The sequence below is a fragment of the Melozone crissalis genome, unplaced genomic scaffold (genome assembly GCF_028551555.1).
Source record: "Melozone crissalis strain CALT ecotype California unplaced genomic scaffold, PUWL_Pcris_2 ptg000033l_1, whole genome shotgun sequence".
In the NCBI taxonomy this organism is placed as follows: Eukaryota; Metazoa; Chordata; class Aves; order Passeriformes; family Passerellidae; genus Melozone; species Melozone crissalis.
Window position 1 is genome coordinate 16706091 of NW_026535811.1, and position 22360 is coordinate 16728450.

General features: G+C 40.7%; 1 protein-coding gene across 1 annotated transcript; it reads right to left on the reverse strand.

The window, feature by feature from the left end:
- Positions 1-1195: 1195 nt before the first annotated feature.
- LOC128940620 (sulfotransferase 6B1-like) lies at positions 1196-11492 on the reverse strand. The gene is made up of 6 exons (XM_054282159.1): positions 10824-11492; positions 9830-10014; positions 8653-8779; positions 6360-6454; positions 5161-5347; positions 1196-3049 (listed from the first exon to the last, which is right to left on the reverse strand). The coding sequence occupies exons 1-6, from the start codon at positions 10966-10968 to the stop codon at positions 2931-2933; spliced, it is 858 nt and encodes a 285-aa protein (XP_054138134.1). The 5' UTR covers positions 10969-11492; the 3' UTR covers positions 1196-2930.
- Between the last annotated feature and the right edge of the window lie 10868 nt (positions 11493-22360).

Sequence of the window (22360 nt, forward strand, 5' to 3'; positions counted from 1 at the left end):
ATCTGAAGGTATAGCTGCACACCTATTTATGGCTAGTACAGTGGGTACAGTAGCCTGTTTATGGCTACTACAGTAGCAGTAATCCATGTAGGATTTTGTTTTTACTGTTCCACCTTTTTTTTCCTGGTTACACACTGTCCACAGCAGTTCAGACTCAGGTTGGGAGGGGATCAGTCACCACTCACTGATCCTCCTGAGCAGTGAGGCCCAGCAGAAGTGTTTCTATTCATCAGATAACGCTTGCTCTAAAAAGCTTCAAAATGGGGTGAAGTACCTCAGAATCACAGAATAAACTGAGTTAGAAGGGACTCCTCAGGATGAGGAGTCCAGTTCCTGGCCCTGCACAGACCCCCCAGCAATCCCACCCTGTGCATCCCTGAGAGCGGTGTCCAAACGCTCCTGGAGCTCTGGCAGCCTTGGGGTTGTGACCATCCCTGGGGAGCCTGGGCAGTGCCCGACACCCTCTGGGGAAGAACCTTTCCCTGATACCCACCCTGACCCTGCCCTGACACAGCTCCAGCCGTTTCCTGTGTCCTGTCCCTGGTCACCAGAGAGCGGAGATCAGGGCCTGCCCCTCCCCTTCCTTCACGAGGCTGCAGCGAGGCCTCCCCTCAGTCTCCTCCAGCTGAACAGAACCAAGTGGCCTCAGCTTCTCCTCATTCCCCTCACGGCCCTTTACCCGATTTAGACCAATATAAAACACTCCCATTCATGTCACTTAATGAACTTTTAAGTTTTCCTGAATATATTTATCATGATCTACCTTTGGATCAATTCCATTCTCTGAATGCTGCCTCTTAAAGGACCTTAAGGAGCTACACTTATCTCCGCCTGGAGTCTGAACTGATTTTATGGGCAGTAGTTCTGATAACTCACAAACAGGTCCTGGTCTTGGCTTGCCACATCAGTGTATCAACACTTGGAGCACTTTGCTCAAACAAAGAGGTTTTAAGGGGATTTGGGGGTAAACTTGCAGGCAGTACATGGCAATGTAGAGAGCAAACTGGAGCAGTGCCCTGCGGTGCCTCTGAACTGCTGCCCCTGCTAGGCTGCTGTCATTGGTGTCAGAGCTTGGGTAGCACAGAGACACCAGAGACACATGGCCTAGCTCTGATTAAGCCCTGCCGAACCTTTTTCTTTTTCTTATTCTTTTTCCTTCTTTTTTTTTTTTTTTTTTTTTTTTTTGTTAATTTTAACCTATGTAAATCCTTTATTTGGCCAGTAGGCCATGCTGTAAACTGATTCATTCCTCATCCCCCCAAAGCAGCTAGGGAGCTAACTCTACTTTGAGCAGCACACTGTTACCTCCCTGGCTGGTGGGTAGGTTTAAGTAGTTGAGCAAGCTTACCTTGATCCACAAGGCAAGTCCTTATCCTGTCCCTTCACACACAGTTCCACGTTGTATGATGTTGATATAAACAATCCTTTTTCTGTGTGCATACAGTATGTGGTACAAACACTGCTTACAGCAGTCTTAGTGCAGCTAAACTCACTTGCAAACCTCATTTCCCCAAGGACCCTCTGGCTTTTTTTCCCATACTCAAATGGCCAGAAAAAAATAAGTCTCTAAGTAAAATGTTCAATTATTTTCGTCAGCTGATCTCTTGCCACTTATTAATAGGGGAAGAACAACACCTGAAAGGAGGGCAACAGTGGCATTCTAGGGGAAGAGTGAGTGATTTTAATGTCAGAAGAGTAAAGTAACACATCAAATGGTTATCTGTATAGAGCAGGGCATCATCTCCCTCAGGTTGTGTTGAGTTGGTAAATGGCAAAGGACTGCACACAGGCTTTTCTCCCGCTCTCCTCGGCACCATAACTTCTGTGTCTTTGTGCAGGTGCAGAATCAGTAGGTGTTGATGCCAGCTTGCACAAAGCAGGTATGAAGTGGCTGCCTGGCAAGTGTGAAGTGTGTGGCTGGAGGGAGATGAGTATTGATGAAACAAGGTTGTTTCTGTACCTCAGAAACAACACACCCAGGAGAGGAGCTTCTCTCACACACAGGAACTGTGTTCTGTCTTGAAGCTGTGTGGCTTGGTAGAACACTCCCTGAGAGGTGGACACAGACAGCTGATTCTTGGAAAATCTGTTTATCAGGGCAGAGTAAATAAATAAGTGCTGTTTGGATTAAGCTGTCTCAGACCTGTGGTTTGGTTTTGTTGCTCAAGGAGTGGGAAGTAAAATACTTCTCATCAAAACACTGGAAACAGGAATTTTGCAGGAAGAAAATCAAATGGAAAATAAACACATTTACAGTTGCTCAACATGTGGTGCTGAAATTTATTTGGATTTGTATCAGTTGCATTTAAAACACAAAGACTCTCTGGTACCTAATCCAGAAATAAGTTACATCAAAGAACTATATAGTGTTAGAAAAGAAAAGGAAAAAAAGAAACACTTTTGTAAACAAACTTCAGATCTTCAAATGCTGTAGTTTTCAACTTAAATATCAATACCAATGTCCAATAAGACAGGCACTTCCAAATCATGGTCTATTGCAGAAGGAGCAAGTCTGGGGTCAAATTTTTGGTAATTTTCTTATGATGTGTTTTTAGATTTCTTATACATTCAGTTTCTTGCAAGTTTGTCACTTGTTTTTCTCTTCATATTATCTTGGGTAAAATTCTTTATTTTCTTAGGTTTACGAAGTCTATTCATATCCCCTTGGAGCAAAGAAAATAAATAAATGATGAAGTAGATTTGGTTGTCAAACCAAGGTCTGACACCTGACTCTGAAACCACGTACACCTGCCCTCTGAGAACTCAGTTCAGCTCTGGCACTGTGTCAGAACTTTCCTGTTCTCAAGAACCCATGTTTACCCATCCTTCCTACTGGAAGAATTATAAACTCATGGGAACACCCATTCAGAACTTCCCACCAACTGGTTTGTGCATGTTTGTTGATAACTGGATATTGTTCTTCACAGGGATCAGTACTCATAGATGAAACTGTTTGCCATCTTGCTGAGTTTCATTTTCTCGTTAAATATCTCCTGAAACCTAATATTCTGCTTTGGAGTGAAGTAGTTCTTCCAATCACCAACAGCACCTAGGAAAGCAGGAACAGAAAGAAGAGTGAAGTGAGCAGTATGTGGAGCAGAAAATGATTTTAAAATAGCCTGGTTTTGTTAATGTTGCAGTTGGCACAGATAATATATTCTTAACCACAGTCACTGTGGTAGGTGAGGATCATAATTGTTCCAGTGATGCTCTGGTGGAAAGATCTGGATCATCATCCCTGAAGGTTGATGAACCCTCATCCTCAGAGCTGATTAGTGCCAGCAACACAAGTGGTGGAGAAAGAGCAGCTTTCCAAGGGGGATTTAGAGCTCCTGGTGATCTGGGCAGGTGCCATGCCTTAGCTGAGTGTAGTTAAAGGTCTCTGTCTGGGTTTTTTTCACAGTCAGTAGAAGAAATTGTAGAATCACAGAATGGCATGGGTTGGAAAGGACCTTAGGGATCATCTCATTCCATCCCCCTGCTATGGGCAGGGATGCCTTCCACTATCCCAGGTTGCTCTGAGCCTCATCCAACCTGGCCTTGGACACTGCCAGGGATCCAGGGGGTGCCGCAGCTTCTGTGGGCAACCTGTACCAGGGCCTCACCACCCTCACAGGGAGGAATTTCTCCCTCATATCCAATCTAAACCTGCTCTCTGTCAGTGTGAAGCCATTCCCCCTTGCCCTGTCACACCAGGCCCTTGTAAAGAGTCTCTCTACTAGATGGTCTTGTAAATAGTCAAAAAATTCATAGATTCATAAAACAGTTTGGGTGGGAAGGGACCTTTACAGGAAATTGTAGTCACCATCTAAATTTATTAAATGAGTGGTAGCCCAAAAGTCACTGACAAAAAAAATTCCTAGAAAAGGAGCCCAGAATGGCCTGACAAATTAATCCCACCCTTACACCTGCTCCTGATCTCTAGGAATTTTTATGGATGAGATGTCCAGCTACTTAAATGGGCAGTTGAATATTTCTGGGTGGCCATGGACACCAGTTGAAAAGTGTTTCAACTGTTACCCAGTTCAAGCAAAAAGGAAATTGTTTTATAAACTGATATATTTTTATGAGACAATGCTTACAGTTTCCCTCCATGTGCATTTTCTAAAGACTCTGCATCCCAAACCTGAATAAAATAATCTTCTCATTTTCTGACTAAAATAGCATTCAGTATGCTGTCCTAAAGGACAGGAAAAGAGAGCCCAAAGCAAAATATATACATATAACTGCTCTGTAAACTGGCTGAAACTAGCTAAACGTCTGGGATTAGCAAAGGAACTGCTTGGATGTGGAAATGTTGGGATTTCTCAACATTTTCATCATATCTATCAAGTTCACTGACTGAGAAAAATGCATCTCTTTTTTTTTGTTTGTTTCTTTTTTATTGACAGTATGTTGTCATTTGTTTTTGCTGACTGGTAAAACCATTGTGAATTAATGGAAGGTAATATTTCTCTGTTTATTAACTGAAACAACTCCTAGTTTTAAACTATCAGTTGTTGTTCAAAAATTAGCTAAATCAAAATAATTTTTAAAACCAGTGGGTTTGATTGACTTGTTATCCAAACCTGTGGAAGGTTCTGAAATGCCAGGAGCAAGAAAACAGCTCCTGAGGGTATTTTAAAATGACATCTGAACTAAGAACTGTGGAAAATTTTCCAAGGTCTGGAAGTTACCTATGACCATTCTGTTGTTGTTGTTGTTGTTGTCAGCATATTCCTTCTTCAGGAATATTTCAGTAAGATAAGGGGCGATAGGAGCAGACTCATTCAGAAGGAATGTGTCTGGCTCTTTCTTACTCTAGTTAACTAAGTGACCTTGGCAGGTGATATGAGAGACGTTGTAAAACACCGAGGTGGTCAACTTTTAGATTAAAAAAAAGACAGATAAAGAGTATTTCTGGGTGAGGCTTTCCTTTTGGCTCCACAGCTCCCACAGAGCAATATCAGTCAGGCAATAGTTCAGACTCCTCTGTGCTTCTCGAGTACAAATGTGAATTTGCAGCCAGAGAAGTTAGGAAGTCATTTTTAATAGGGATTCAGGCCGAAGAATCCTGTCATCACTTCCCAGGGCTGACCCAAAGACTCCAGGAAAGACCTGCACTGCAGTCTTTGTCGGGATTCCCACTGCTTCTCCCATGCTAGGCACAAAGGAATTTACCTTTTCGGAAAATCAGCTTCCTGTTGGATGTCAGAGCACACACGGTGTGACTGCGGTCGCTGTTCTCCTTCTCTGTGTCATTCTTCATCTCTGAGAATGAGGACTTCTTGCAGATGTCTTGGATATCATCATCGCTGACATTTAAATTCAGGAACAGAGTAATTTCCTTTACAACCTTAGGGAGATCCTGAGGTATGAGAAAAATACAGCTTTTATGTTTCTGGGCTGATTATCAGACTTTTAGCTGATTTGAAAATTATCCCTTTTATTACAAAATGAGTTTGTCACACATTTATTTGCTTTCAAGCAAAGCTAAATATGTCATTGGATTGTGCACATGACAGGTGCAGTAAGCCTGATTCCCCTCTTAGCCATACTCACAGAAATTAATAAATAAATATGTCATATCACACACAGTCACTTTGTCAATTTTATCTCCCGCTTCAGATAAAATGTTCTCCTGTCTCTCAGAATTATTTCCCTGGAAATAGAATACTCAAAGCCCAGCTCCAAGCAGCTTGTTTCATTGGACATGCTGTATCTAGAGATATAACAAGTGACTCAGCATCCAAAATGGTTTGTTTATATTCCTAGGAGTTGACATTTTTTCCTCCCAAAAAATGAACAAACCTATTTTCATGGAGACACTAGAAAATGTTTTCTATTCACCTAAGAACTTATTCTCCTAAAGCTAAGGTATGTCGACATTTTACTTATTCTTTTTTAAAAATAGTGAAGTTTTTCCCTACCCCTCCAGCCTCTAATTTTCTTTTTTATTGGGAACACAAGTCCCAAATGTGAGTAGTTCTGTTGTCTTACATCACTTTTTGAAAATTTCACCTGAAATGTCAAACATAGCAAATTAATGTGTGATCCTCAATAGATGTCCTTGGTTGGTCTTTCCATAGGACAAAAAAAGGGGAACTTAAGTTCTGCCTGAGCCTGAGGAAAATTGTCTAATATGAGTCCTATTCCTGCATCTAAGAAATGCAACTCTCACAAGATTTCATGTTTATATAACTTTTATAGTCAGAATTATTTAGTTAATACTAAATTCCATGCAAATAAAAAACATGCCCAAAGATACATATTTACATTTTCCTTCTTTCTCCTTTTTCTTTATAACTTCTTCTTTGATGTCTTAATGATGCTAATTTACAAGTAATGCCTTTTGTGCCAAGAGCAGAGAGCATATTTACCTTCTTCATGTCTTCATAGAACAAAAAGAGGATATTTTTCTCATCTTCATGTTCTTCCCAGCTTAGGAAATGATCAAACCAGGATCCACAGACAACTGAAAGGAAAACCCATGTAAAGAGATCCAGAAAATCTTTATTCATAAATAACTGTAATGCTACATCACATTTAGGGGAATAATTTGTATGTATAATCCTCTAAAACACTGGCAGTTCTTTGTGACAAGTGATGCAAATTTACAAAAGTAACTTCCAAAGAGGTTTCCACTCTTGTTGGAATTTGTTTTCATGCCAGATACTATTCTGAGATATGATTCTGTAGTGGAAGCAGGCTCCAGATCTAAGGAAAGGCCAATAATGAAGTAAAATGTACTGGCCTAACAAGATGTGAACATCTTACAGATGACTGCTGCATGTCTGTGGTCACAGAGATCTGATCACCTCATCAGGAGATGAAATGAGCAGGCTGGCAAATGGAGCACACAGTTGTTACCTCTCTTTCATCCCACAAGAAGGGAATCTGTATAATTTTTAAATGCTGAAGAAGAATTACTTAAAGAACTCATGCAAATGCCTCATTCAGCCAGTGACACAGATAGAAGGGTTTGTAGCTGATTTGTTTTGTCTGAATGCTCCTTTTGCTGAACCATGGGAACACAGCTAAATTTCAGCTCCTTTAAAAACCAAAATTCTGACCTCTCTATTTCAAAGGCAAGATGAAAACCTCTTGCAGGGCTGAGAAGAGGCTTGAACAGAGAAAGTTCAGCAAGAATTCTCCAGATCTGTGACTTTGCGTAATAACCACCACCAGCAGAAAATTCTAATTTTGTAATGGGCATCATTTTGGTCACAAACTGTGAGTTGTAATTAAGTATAAATTATAATTCATAGCTATAATTAAGCTGAATGCTCTGGTCTGGAGCCATCTCCAGCACATAAGGCAGTTTCTAAGTGCAAGGCATGTGTGCTCCACAGTGTGCAATTAGACCCTGCTCCCCTGGCCAGCTGCTCTGGGGATGTGGCCAGTGATAGCACAATCCTGGTGGCTTCAGGAGAGACTTGGAGACTCCAGGGAGTTCATTACAGTTGTCACTGTGTGTCCTAACCCTTGTTTTGAACTGATATTAACTCTGCAAGACTACTGCAGGATTTGGATCAAGCAGCACAACCTTGAAATGTTTCTCCTAGGAGAAAAAAATTACCACCTTTCCCTCCACATCACCTCTTCCCTAAATTTCTCTTTAACCAACATAGTTATCTATTTATGCCACACGTAAGCACTCGGAAAATAGAAGGTGGCTAATCATTTATGGGGAAATAGGACATGCTTTAAAATCATAGAAGCACAGAATGTTTCAGATTGGAAGGGACCTTAAAGATCATTTAGTTCCAACTCCCCTGCCATGGGCAGGGACACCTTCCACCAGAGCAGGTTGCTCAGAGCCCCATCCAGCCTGGCCTTGAATAGAATCCTCTTTCTTTTTTTTTTTTCACTATTGTATATTCAGAGTTGATACCAAACAAGCCAAGATCCTGCAAATCACTGAGGCATGTGCCTTAGGGCTGCTCTAGACTCAGAACACCAGATCTGAGCCAAAGCCTGGAGGAGGCAGTAAACAGATTGACTCCTGGAGCTCTGATGTGAGTCCATGATGACTGCAGGAGCACTTTTCTTTTGGGGTTTTCAAGGTAATCAATCATTATTGCTGTTATCATCACTGTGGTGACACATGTCCTCAAAGGAGTAATAAAACACTAAATATGGGAGTGGAAAATGTGAACAAGGTCCTGTTGCCAGCTGCCATCCCACCACTCCTGAAAAATCTTCCTCTCGTCCTTGGTCTTTGGACTCCATTTCTGAGACAGCACATCAGGGAGAGGTGTGCAGAAGGGCTATAGGAACATGTCCAGGCTTCTTTGTCGGGCTGCCCAGGGCTGTCTCCCAGCCTGGAGAAGACACCAGACCTGCAGTCACAGCTGTCCCTTCAGCCTGGTGACAGTCCCCTCACATGCTCCATCACCAGCCACAGCCCTGCTCGCCCAGGGCAGCAAAGAGCAGCAAAAACCTGCAAAGAGCTGTGCTGGAATGATGCAGCTGCTTCTCAGAATGACTCCTTGCAAGGCTGAAGAGAGCATCCTATTATTTGCTCTTGTTTAGATGGCATTAGGCTTTATCCCCACCAACCCCATATGAATAAGGAGTTCAATAAGGAGTTTTCACACTGTTCAAATTTCTTAAGTCATTCTGTGCATAACAAACTAACGTGAACTGCAAAGAGAAAACATTTAACCTTACCATTGCCTTTTAAGAACAGGTCAAAGAAAGCAGTCCAGCTGTCTACAGTGGGAAGGTTTGGGTTATCTCTGTAGTAATGAAACATGGAAACTGCAGTGTCTTTTGGATTTCTGCTGATGTAGATCATCTGCAAATGAAGAAAATGTAGTTATTAATGATAATATCCTCCCTTTATTTAAGACAAGCTCTGTGTGTAAATAGAGCATTGTCATAGGCAGTTTGCAGTGTCAAAACCCTTTCTTTTAGAATTCCTCCTTCGGTGACCATGCCATTAAATTAGAAATCTCTGCTTAGTAAGGAGTCCATAGTGATTAGCAAACAATTCCATGTGGACAGAGGTGTGTTTGCCCTGGCTGGATAATGTCTTATGTTTTATGAAAGAGCCTGTGTTAACTTTAACCTTGAGTCAGCATGTTATCTCATATATCTCACATATGAAAATATTTACTAATTAACATCCAAAGGACAGCTGCAAAATGTAAATTTTGGCCTTTTACTCAAATCAGCTTTGTCCCAAAAATCTGGATCTGAGTGATCCTGAAATTTTTTACTTTGAATATAAAATCTGAGACCCAGAGCTCATTTTTTAAATCTCCCACATTAGCATAGGAGGAACTGGTTTAGTAGGTGTCCCTGCCCATTGCATGGGGATTGGAACAAGATGATCTTTAAGGTCTTTTCCAATCCAGGTGATTCTGTGATTCTATGAACTCAAAACTGTGCTCTGAATCTGCCTCCCTCATCTCATTTCTGCTCTGTTTGCCCAACGCCTTTATGGGCTCTTCACAAAGCTCCAGCAGGAGGGTCAGAGTTCTTTTACTCCCAGAGGAGCCTGTAAGTAGCCAAGATTTTCTAAGAGAGTAGGAAATGAGGTCATGAGAACACCCCAATTACTAATGAGAGACTTTTGATCAAAAGATGTTGATGTCCTATTTTGTGTGGTGCCTGGTGTAAAAATCACCCCATGGGAGAAGTGGGGCAGGAGCAGAACTCAGTCACCAGTCCAAGTCTCTCTTCCTGCTGCTTTCACCTGGTGGTCAGCTGTGTCTCCAAAATTCACAGCAAAACACTTCTAAAACTGTGAATCATTCAAAAATTACTAAGGATCAACAGGACAAAATAGATTCCTAGTAGACTTTCTACATATTTTACTGCTTTGATATCATTTTTGCCTTACCTTGCATTTCTTATTCTTAAAATTTGGAGGCAACATGTTGTAGTCTAAGTGTGTTGGGATGATTCTCTTTGATGAGAGTTTATTCAGCTCCTCCAGTCGGGAAATGTCTCCAAGTTCAATGGGAGACGTTACTGTGACTCGAGTATCGTAAAGCTTTGTTATAACTCCTGCAAGCCAGTGAGTGCCTACAGAAGAGGAATTTTAAGTAAACAAAACAAACAATACAAAAAGGATGAATGTTTATTACTGTGAAACATACATTTTTCATACAGAAACACCTTGCCAGTGAACAAGTTCTATTTCTAATCTACAGATTCAAGAAACTTTACATGACTAAATAATCCCATTGGCTCCAAATATATAAACACTGAAAAAATTAGGGCTATATCTGAATTACAAAGTAACTCTGAGAGAAGTGTTAATATTGATACCAAAACCATTCCATCATACAAACTGCTGTCAGCTGAGAGGTGGCTAAGTTGTTTTTATAATTTATTTTAGAATAACCTGTTTGTTTGGGGTTTTTTTTCCTTACAATAACTTGAGTCTGTATATTTCTGAAAGTATTGATTGAGTCCCCCCTGCATGTGTGCTTCTCTGTCCAAGAGAGGTGGGTGGAGAGAGGATAAGAAATTAATAAATCTACAGCCAAGAGGCACACAAATAACTTCATACAATTCTCTACTTGCTCATAATTGAATGTAGAAAGTCCTCAAGAAAATCTTTCAAGTACAGATTTTGCTTACAGGTCAGGAATATATACTTGTTTTCCAACATGAAAACACCTGAGATTGTTTTCAATTACAGAATCCAAATTTTGAGAAATGACCCATATTTCTTGTAATATGAACATTTACTGACAGAATAATACATTCACATACTTAAACATCCTTTCCTGTTTCTTTCACACAGACATTTCCCAAGTAGTTTAAGCAGAGAACATGAAACACAAGATCAAGACTTCTTGCAATTAACATTGAAAATGAGAACTTACCAGATTTGGGATAGGAAACCAAAAGGACATCATCTTCTCTAGCATCAAAAGTATCCAAGGATTTTAAAAGCTCTGGAGAAGACCTGGTGGTAAAGGGAATCCCCTTAAATGTGTGCAGGAGCTCTGCCTCGCCTGAGCTGGACATGGTTGCTTAAGTCTTGTGTTCCTGCAAATCAGATAACAGGGATAGGAGGAAGATTTAAATGTCACTTCTTAGTCAGGTGGCTGGAAGTGACAAACCGAGACTGAGCAGCACAAACCTCATGCTTATATACCTTGCTGCAATGCCCTATCAGATATTGATTTGTTTTTTCAGGTAGTTGATAAAGGCAACTGAAATATTAGAGCTAACTTAATAAATAACCAAAATGCTGAGTCATAAAAAAGGCATCCCATTTATCATTTATTGGCTCTCCAGATAAAGAAATGAAGTAATGGTAAAAATTTAATTGTGAAAAATAGTGGCAATTAACATTACATTAAAATATGCTTAATATGATTATTCTGTAAGTTATATTTTGTTGGAAAATATTTTTACCTTCCAAGGAAAAAGCTGCATCTTAAAATAATGTTGATTTTTAGAGAAACAATGTCTTTTTTATGTGAATGAAATTTTTTTGTTTGTTTCATTTTATCAACTATACAACAGCTTGAAATTTCAAAAGTGCAAATTGATTCAAAGTGCTTGAATTTTGTGGGGCACAATCATTTTTTAAGATGTTATATGTCTCCATAAGGTATAAGCAATAAAAATCCAAAAATGAAAGTAGATATTTAAACAGATATATTATATAGATATTTAATGTTGCTTTTAATCCTGTGTGTTTTGTGACTGGAAGTGGTTGAAGATTTTAAAATCTTTCTACAGAATTTGCAGATTTATCAATACAAAAGTCACTTTTAGGAAAGAGCCAGTTCTCCATTAGTTATCTGTTTTCAAATGTTTGGGTTTGGTTTTTTCCATTTGAATCTGTGGAAATTATCATTAATATTTTTCAAACAGAAAACTTCACTTTTTTTTTAATGTGACCTTAAGCAACGTGAATGTATCACAGTAAAATAAATAGCTCATTTATGAACTAAAACATTTTAGAATGTTTAGTATTTTCAATTTTCCCTTCAATAGTCACAAATTAATTTACTCTTTTTTTACATTCTTTTCTTCAAAAATCCAGTGGCTTCACTATTCCTATTGAAAGATTCCTCCAATATATTCAGCCAAGGCCCTTCAATATCTTCAACTCAAAAACCTCCTTGGAAATCTTGGTTTAAAATTAAGCAATGCTCCAGGAATTTTCCAGCTCTACCAATGTTCTTTTTTTATCATCAATAACAACTTGGGTTTGGTCAGAGGAGTTCTGATTCCCAGATGTACTCCCCTGAGTCCTGGTGAGAAGTTAATAAATAGACATATCCTCCCAATAAACACCTGAGCAGCCAGGATTGCTCACAAGAAGTAAGAACACTGACTAGCTTCTGTGCTTGCTTATTTCTAATCCAATTTCCACAAAAGCCAGCAATGTAAAGTTGATTTCCCCCACCCCCCTTTCCTTTCTCAACCTCAAAGAGAAGTGATCTTCTCACCTGTAAAGTTGTCCTTAAACATTTATCACCCACAAAACATGACCTGTGCCATCAGTAAACTCGGAATTTCTCTCCTGCAGGGCCAGGTTGGGTTGAAAATCATGGAAAATACACTCTGGAAAGATGTTCCCTATTGCTAAGAATGAGAGGTGGTGGGGAATCTTTCCAGAGAATCAGTGGGGATACAAGAAACATTGGATATAGGTGCTCAGGTAGGGAATGTCCCAGAGGAGCTCAACATTTTCCTCCTGCCCCCAGGCTAAACACCTAAGCCACTGCTTCATACCTTAAGATGTGAATACTCAAAAATCTATTTCTGTCAGCAGATTTCACTTTGGTTACTTCAGGTATACAAACTATGTCCAAAGGCATAAAAACCGTGTTCCTGTGTCATTCTGAATGTGCATATTAATCTGAATTTACAGAGAGAGATATTTCCAAGGTTGATTTTGCAAGTCATCATTCCAGTTACAGGCACATAGCACAAGCTAGTAAAACTTTACTGCCTTGACCTGGCAGAAGTAATCTCATTGTAAAATGTTTTGCATATTTACCATGCTTATTCTCTTTCATTTCTTCCTGCATTCCTGCTAGTTTTGAATCAGCACATTTGCCTCATCTAATGCCTTGGACCTGAATTAATCATTCACAACAGAAACTGCTAAGGTGTAAAACAGAAGCAATACAGTAGCCAGGAAAATTCACATTCTTTTAGCTCATTTCAGTTGCTTTTTTTAGTAGCTTATCTTTTAAGTGTGTGTAATGGCAATCCAGGGGAAATTAAACTGAAATTTTTCCTCCGCAAATGCTGCCTATACTTGTAAAATAAGGCCTATCCCTGCAAAGAAACAGTATCCTGAATTGCAACAACTTAAGGAACAAGAGAATATTTGGCACTTTGCAGAAAAAAGCTATTGTTAAAACCATGCTAACTACATTGCCATAAAATACATTATTATAGCTACATTATACAAAGAGAGCACGGGTTTAAAGAAGACTATGCCAAACTCTCCATCCAAGTTTGATTTTCTTCTTTATCAATGTATGTGTGTTTATATATACATGTTATATATATACATATGATACATATATATATACATATGGTGTGTCTATATATACATGTTTACATATCTATATATGTGTAAACATGTATATATAGACACACCAGGACTACAGTACCTATTGCCTGATCTCTGCACCAGGCTCTGAGGAGCTTTTCCCAGTGCCAAGTTCTCCTTGTTCTGGTCTCTGCTGTCCATACTGACGGAGAGCATATGTCACCAGCAGGTTTCACAGGTATTTTCTTTCTGGAGAGCAGTGCCAAATTTGGATTTTGGGGATTCTTCATGATTTGAGACAAATGTAGTTGGGCAGCTGGACACTGCTTCAGTCCAGCTCTTCCTGTCTCCATGTCTGACTTACCTTCTCCCATCTAGATCCTTGTCGAGTGAGAAATTTCTTTTTAAATTACTTAAAAAATTTGACTGTTCTGTTCCTGCCTCTGCCCTGCAAGTTCCAATTCAGACTCCCCATCGTCTTTTCTGCTTGATGAAAGGCAGTACCATGTACATCTCCTTCAGCTGAAGATTTCTCAGCTGAGGCCAGCCTGTTCCCCTCCAAACCCCTCTCAGGCACCATGTACTAAAAGATATTGTGATATTGTGGAAGTATGCCGGCAAAGCCACATGTTGTTGGCACAGATGAAAATTTCGGTTTACATCCACAGGGTTCTGAGTGGTTTTAGCTAGCACTCTCAAGCATCAGGCTCCTCCTTTTTTTGAAATGTCCTAAAGCTGTGAAATATTTCAGTGTTGTGGTAATGAATGAGTGGTAAAACTGATGCAGCCAAGAACTGAAATGCCTCCAGTTCATCATTGCTCCAGGTCTGATGAGCCCACATGTCCCTAAATGACAAAAGATTTCACTTCACCCGATACACCTGGGAGTAGAATTTCACTTGAAGGGTTTCTGTGAAATCCCTATTTATTTTAATGTTACAAATGAAGTGTCTTGTCTCAGTTTATGGCTATTTAATAAAGACAGCCTGCACAATGTTGGATGCAGCACAAGTGCTCAGAGCATTTGGGAAGTTAGGGCCCTTTGGTGTCTGGATGCTGAGAATTTCGGAACCTCATCCTGGGCTTCTGTGTAGTTCTAATGAAACTCAGTTGCAGGATGGGTACAGGGCTGCCCACAACACATCAAGACTCTGCCTCAGTGTACTCTGAGCTGGTTCCAGCTATCAGGGTGTGTGACTTGGCCAAGGCTACTTTACTGGAATGGGCTGTACTGGATCCCTGTACAACTTCCAACTTCCAACAGCAGTTCTCTTCCTGGTGGAGCTTCCCTGCAGCACGTGAGTGCTCTCAGCAAAGCCTCCCCTCATTAAGCTGTATCTCAGCCCTAATGAACAGCTATGAGTTGACAGCTCTGATTTCAAAAATCTCTGCTGTCTGAGGCTCTGGAGGAAGTCAGCCCTGTGTGCCAGGCAGTGTTTATGGCATGGCAGATGATAAAGTTCCCTGACCTCCCTCCATCCTTCTTAGCACAAAGGGTTGTCCATGGACATTCTGTGCCTCGTGCACAGCTGATACAGCTAATTAGAGCTAATGACAACAGTGCCACTGCTGCCAGCAGAGCCCTGCCCTGGCAGAGGGTGGCAGGTCAGAGCCACCTCTGAGCTCAGTGCTATCTCCCCAGCTCCTGCCCTGCAGATGCACATGAGCTCACCTCTGGGGTGTGAACACACACAGAATGAGGACATGAAGGGCAGGAGGGGGACAAGAGGGCGGAAAAGGAAATCAAATGAGAATTTTAACCTACACTGGTCCAAAAAATAATGATGCTGTGTGCCTGCAGGGGGCCTAAACCAGAGGGCTTACCCTCTCCCTTGCCTGTCAGTGTGGGGTTGCCTAGTGGCATTCCTGGGAATCCAGAGAGAGAGGACAGGCCATGGAGGCCTGATTAATTTTCTGCTTATCTTTATTGGCTAATTGGCACAGAAATGAATTACAAAAACTAGTGAGTCACCCTGTAATTGCTGGTGCACAAGCAATTAAAATGGCTCTAGGAACTTCACTGGTGACTTGAAATGGTTTCAACTTCTTCTGATTTGTTAGTGTAACTGGATAGAAATATTTTGAAGCACATATGCAGTAATAGGCTAAAGTATTCTATGGGGAGCCAGAAAAATTCCAGAAAGAAAAGCCTTTTGATGTGTGTGTTTTTCAGAGATCCACACCATGTGGACTATCACTGCACACAACAAAAAGGTCTGATAGCAAATGCTATCCTGATGGTCCACACACTTCCTTTAAATTCAGCATCTAGCTGGACAAAGCTACATCTTCATATTGTCCCTGATTTCAAGGTTCTTTGAGGTCTCTCAGTCCCAAGTAATTAGGCATGAGCTGTAAAATGCTACAGGAAAATCAGGAGGTGATGATAGAGAGGAGCTGGGAAGCACCGGAAAGAAACCTGACTTTTTCCCAGCCAGCACCAGTACAGCTCAATCTTGGCCAAAACTGTTAGTCACTTCTGGATTGACAAATTAATTCCAAAGTCCAAAGGGAAGTTATTTGGCCACTATTTATAGCAGCTTTCTGTGATTTGTGATGGGAACAGCAATCAAAACCTAGGCCAGATCCAGACTGGATAAGTGAAACATAAATTTCCTGACAATTCTCTGCCTTTGTGTCATTCAGTGGCTGGGTAATATTCTGCAAAGTTTATATTTCTTCTCTCTTGTTATGAGTTGGGGTTTCTTTTATACATGCCTGTGTTGCATGAACTCCCCAGGCATAGATGTCTTAAACAGGAACACTGCACACTTGTTCTCTCTGGCAGAGCTGGGATGTAGCTCAGAACAAGGCAAGAACAAATCAGGATTCTCTGCCACACAGTATTTTAGTCTTAATATTGGACAGAGTGAAAAAAAACCTCAGCTTTTTATGGTTCGAAAGGAAGCTTTCAAACAGATGTTGTACAGCTGTCCAGCCCTTTTCCCAGGATGGAGCACAGCTCTTAACTCCTCCCATCATTTGAGATAGCATTTTGGTTTAGACTAAGAGGTACAAATGGCTCCAAAGCCCCTGGAGTGGCACCACAAGTCTAACACAAACTGTAATTTCATGCAGTTGCACCTGATCAGATATCGACAGCCTGTTGCACAGAGCTGTATTTTCCATCTAGTCGTGTTTGAAGACTTCATTCAAAAGGACAAGGAAGTCACTTGGGCCATTCCTTTCCTGGCAGCTAATTATTGTCAGTTATACTCTGTGTCTCACTGCTGATTTAGAAAAGAGATTTTTCCAAATGGGAACAGTCATGAATCAACCTACTTTGTTTTTTCTGTGCCTTTCTGGGAGGTGCTGAAATGTAAATGGCTTAAAAGCCATCATTTGTCTTACCTGGATTTTCTGTGCACACTCATCCTAAGAGAAAGTATGACAAGATTTACAACGTACAGTGCAGAAGACTCAGTGGGTCCCAGTCTCTTTGGAATTTGTTTCCACCATAACTCTTGCAACAAGCAGGGACAAAGGGGGAGGATGACTGTGGATTTGGGCAGCAGAATGCCATGAGGAATGGGCTGCTGGCAGTCCAGCTCCAGGGGCTAAATACCTGCTGCTCTCAGAGACCCCAGGTGTGATCAGGATCCTGCTGGGCTAACACAGCACACAAAGCAGGACTGGCACAGTCTGCCTGTGCACTGTCCATGACAGAATTGCCCTGGGAATAGCTGCCTGGAGTGTGTCCAAAGAGGCTGGAACATGTCCAAAGAAGGACAATGAAGCTGGTGAAGAGCACAAGTCCCATGAGAAGGAGGGAGTAGCCTTTTCTCTTTTAGTCTGGAGAAAAGGAAGCTCAGGGTGACCTTGGTGCTCTCCAAACACCCCTGAAAGGAGGTTGTAGCCAGGTGGGGATCAGTCTCTTCTCCCAGGTAAGAAGTGGCAGTACAAGAGGAAGTGGCCTCAATTTGCAGCAGGGGTGATTTAGATTAGATAATAGGCAAATTTTTTTAATGGAACAGCTTATCAAGTAGTAGAAGAGGAACAGATTGTCAAAGGAGTCAGCATCCTGGAATGCTCAAAAAACGTGGATGTGGCACTTGAGGACATGGTCACTGACAAACGTGGTGGTGGTGCTGGGTTGATGGTTGGACTTGATGATGCTAGAGGTCCTTTCCACGAGTCCAGGAACCAGGCTGATTTTAGGCCAGCTCAGCTCCTCTCTGGGTTGACATGTTCATGGTTGTAATCTGCAGGTTTAACAGCCCTTTTTCTCTAACAGGTGTCTGAAATTGGGAAGGAACATTAAGTTGAATCTAACCAATTAACCCCTTCTGTCTGGTTATTAGATACTGCTTCCATTTATGAATCTATATTTATAGAATATATAAATTCATTTAAACACCAAGTCCAGTAGCTATTCTGTGTGTTTGAGTTTTTCCCTCAGAAGAGACACCCCAACAATCCCACCCACCCTGTGCATTTCCTGGAGCTCTGGCAGCCTTGGGGCCGTGATCATCCCTGGGGAGCCTGTTCAGTGCCCCAGCACCCTCTGGGGGAAGAACCTTTTCTGATATGCACCCTGCCCCTCCCCTGACACAGCTCCAGTCGTTCCCTCGGGTCCTGTCCCTCGTCACACAGAGAGGAGAAATCAGTGACAACTTCAGTAAAATAAATGGAGTCAAAATATTGCAAGATCAAGCCATTGCAAGATCTTTCTGAGTGGATGTTAAGTGCAAAATTTCCACCTAAATAAGAAATAAGAGAACAATCACTCCAAAACCAACTACTGCTCCACCTAGGTATTTTTTTTTCATTAACAATTCCATTTTTCTTCTGCAGAATATACAAGAAAATGCCAAAAGTTCACTGACGCACAGTGGAGTGTCTTCCCTGTTACCACTAATGAATGATTATTTTCAGCCCTGATAGTCTTGGATAAGGCCTCCAACACCTTTGTAACTTTTAGAATATAATTAAGGAGCAATGTCTTGTATGCAACCACATCACAAATGTCATGATGTAACGTAGCTGAAACAATGATCCTTGTTTTACATTATTGAGAAAGCAGGATCCAATCCAGATTAACAAGGCTAAAAACCTTTAAAGACTGCTGGGCCAACATCCAAATCAACCTTTAAATTCATGGATCTACATTAGGACCTTCTAGATGTCATCCAGGTCCCCAAGATTAATATTTCACCTTGGCTGTCTCTTTCCAGAGTTATCTTTCTGTAATAAATGGTGTGATTAAGGTGTAATATGGGATTATCTGTGTTTTCTTTTTTTTTTTTTTCAACTTGTTGACTCACTGGCTTTCATGCAGCCAGTTCCAGAAACTTCCATTCACAACAGAAACACCTCATTTACCTGCCTGAATGCATAATTTCTTCAGATGCACTTCAACCAGCAGACTTCTGCAAAATTCTCTCTTGCTGTCAGCTCGGTAACAACTTCATGAGTTTGTTGTTTAGGGTTTTTATCCTGAAGAAATGAAAATGCTTCTGAAGACCAACAGGTTAAATGCAAAATTGAGCTAGTTAGTGCCCACATTAGAAATCTGGAATTCTGGCTGCTTTTCACAAAATTGTCCTCAATTTTCTGCATTTTCAGATCCTTACTTCTTATACTCGTACCATTCTGTTATCATTATTATACAAAGAGAAAGAAAATGGAGCTGGCTGAGGGATAAAAAGAAAAGTTAATGGAAGAGAAAGAACATGTAGTTCATTTCTGCATATTGGATTGCAGTCAGATTCCTAAAATCATCCTTACAATGAAATAAAATACAGACAGCAAATATAAATATCAAAATACAGCCTCATAATTCTTCACAGTTTCAAGTGTGTCCAGCATTTTCCCTCAAATCCTTACACCTAATTAAAAAAATATTTCTTCCTTTCTTGCATGAATGTAACTCTAGGCTCAGTCCTGTGTTTTGTCCTTAGAAAATTGGAAATAACACTGAAATTATTGGGAGCAGTGTGTTTAGTGTGGATGGCAGGGTCTGGATTTTTCTTTACTTTGTCTGACTGATGGAAAAATAGGTGGGTTTTAGGATAGGAATAAAAATATTAAATGTTACCAGTTGCAGTAATGTCACTTTGCAACAATTGCTGATGGCTGAATATAACATGAAATAATTATGTGCAAGACTTCTTTAAATGTGTATGCAGAAGTCACACACATCTATGAAAGACATGACTTTAGAATGGGAAAATGAACATATGAATATATGAAACGAATCTATGCAAATGTAATCTGGATTTTCTTTTATTCTGAAAATCAGAGAGATGGTCAAATAAATATTTATGATTTGTGCAAACGTCTTACAGAGTTAGTAGGTCTATTTCCTTTATTTAAGCTTGTGAAGTGATTTATCCTGATGTCAGTGAAGGATCTGGCAGAACAGGTCTGCCCTCGTTATCTGGCAGCACAAGCAGTGGCTACATCCCTCAACTGATGAAGATGGATTCAAATCTCCAAGATATTTTTTTATTCTTTTTGATGAAATGTGAAAGAGAAGTGCAGCAGAAAAATGGTGCAGCCAGCCAGTATCATGCACCTTAATGCAAAATAAATGCTTAATAATTTTTGAGACATAAATTTAGAGGGGTACCTTTTGTGCTGGACATTTTGCCACTGTTTGGCTTTAAGTAAATAGATTACACTTTGATTGACTTGAATTAATTTCTAAATAGCCCCTAAGGTATATGTATGGTATTTATTTGCTTAGTGAACAGAGGCCAGTTCTATCATAAAGGCATATTTCTGCTGACCAGCAACAAATAGTATAACAGACATTCCTTCTTTAACAAATGTATAAAATGTGGTGTGGCAAACATTAGGGTTGAATGCAATTCCTAATCTCTCCATTTTGAGCTCTGGAATGTGATGATCCTGGGTTTAAATAACAACAGAAATACCAAGTAATATGAATAAGAAAGTCAATTTAAATTCTTGAACATGTGTTTGTCTTCTGAAGCTGAGGAAGTGAAATTCTGCCTCTGACTGACACTTCTTGCTGCTGTAGAGGCAGATCAGAGCCAGAGGGTTGTTAGAGGATGTAAAATCAGGCACTTCAGCTGCTACATCTCTCCTCTCACTCAGCACCTCTGAAAGTCCTTGTGCTCTTTCATGTGAGGAAAGGAATGAGAGCTGCAAGCCCCAGGGATGTACAAGACTATTATAACTTGTCTGGAGGTCTTGGAGAAGTGTCCAAGGCCCCAAGGCTAAGGCCCTTTGTCTATTTATAGACAAGCAGGTGCAGAGTCAGTGAGCTCTCCATGGACATCCACAGCACAAGCAGGCTGTGAGTTTCTCCAGAGAGCAGCTCGTGTGCAGTGGGCAGTGAAAGTGGATCAGCCCATTCTCTTGTTAGCCAGGAGAACTCCAGATTTCAATTCAGCAGAGAGAGAGAGAAGGATGGTTCAGCCATAATCCTGCTTTGGAGAGATGCTTCCATTCCCTTCCTTACACCTGAGACTTTCCCCACCAGCACAGGCAGGATTCCAGTTTCAGACCCATCAGTAGCTTTCCCCTGCCACTCTCCTGTCCACACCAACCTCAGCCACACCTCTGCTCTTCTCCCCTCTCTTTCTGGTTAGCTGCAGTCCTCATAATCCTCAGCTCTTCTTTTTCCTGAACCCTTTGCCAATAAATGTACACTGGTATGAATTTCATTATTTAAAAGCTACTTCAAGTTTTGCATAATTGAAGGAATCTGGACCTGACAGCATTTATGACCTTCTCAAACAATACTGACAGAGGCAGCCTGTGGCTTCCTCTGTCTGGTTCCTACCTATCACCTCAGTGTTACCCATGTGTAATTTATATTTGATAACATGACATAGCCCTTTGGACTATTCAACTCACAGGAAAAAAAATCCTTACCAAAAGCACCTTAAAATGTCTTGCTGCACACATTCTGTGTGGGCATTTTGAACAGAATGTGTCTGTCTTGGTTTGGAAAGACAGGTATCTGCTAAGGAAGGCAGGAGCCTCCCCCAAAATGGAAAATGTAAACCTCCTCCCTCCAAATTGCTGTAAATTTTAAATTAAGAGGCTCTCACGTGAAAAATATGGGAGCAGGAATAACAGTTCTTTACTAGGGAAGAAAATAAAAATATAAAATAAAAAATGCAGTAAACCAAAACAACACTGACAGAGTCAGAACACAACCTGGCACCCTGTTGGTTAGGGTGTTAGTAGCAGTCCAATTGGAATTGTGGCTGCAGCCCTCCTGGACCAGTGGAAGGGGCAGCTGTTCCTCTGGGAATCCAGTGGAGAAGCAGTGCTGGTGTTCCAGGATCTCAAGATTATATCCAGTTAGGGATGCTTGGCTCCTCCCTCTGGGCTCACATCTCACAATGGGACGCTGTAGTTCTTATCAGCCATGCAGGGACATTCAATAGCCTGTTATCAGCAGATGTCCTCTCCTGAGGGAGGAGTGGTTGTGGAACAGATAAGGAAAACTGCCCACTTAACAGAAGACAACTGCCATACAGAGGGCAAATGGAATACAATTTGCTTGGATATCCAGGAGAGTGTCCAGACAGCTTCAGTCTTTTTCAGTGTCACTGTGTTGGTACTGCCCTGAATGGGAAGGATTAACTATGCAGCAAATGAGAAAATTGTGACTATCTTAGATTTGGGGATCATTATTAAAACTCTAGAGAATGAGAAACATTGACAAATGCTTTGTTTCATTTTTCAACCCAGAAAAAACCCTAATTTAAATGACACCATTTTTAGCTTTACTCTATAATCCATTATTATGCAAGCAAACTTCAAGAGAACGAAGGATTTAAAACACTTGGAATCAATATTTAAATTGTATTTTTGTCATACACTGAAAATATAAATGATGGTGCCCTGTAGTACAGGATCATAGGCAGGAAGATTTTGTGTTTGAAAAGAGCAAGAAGCTTTTAGGACCTAAGT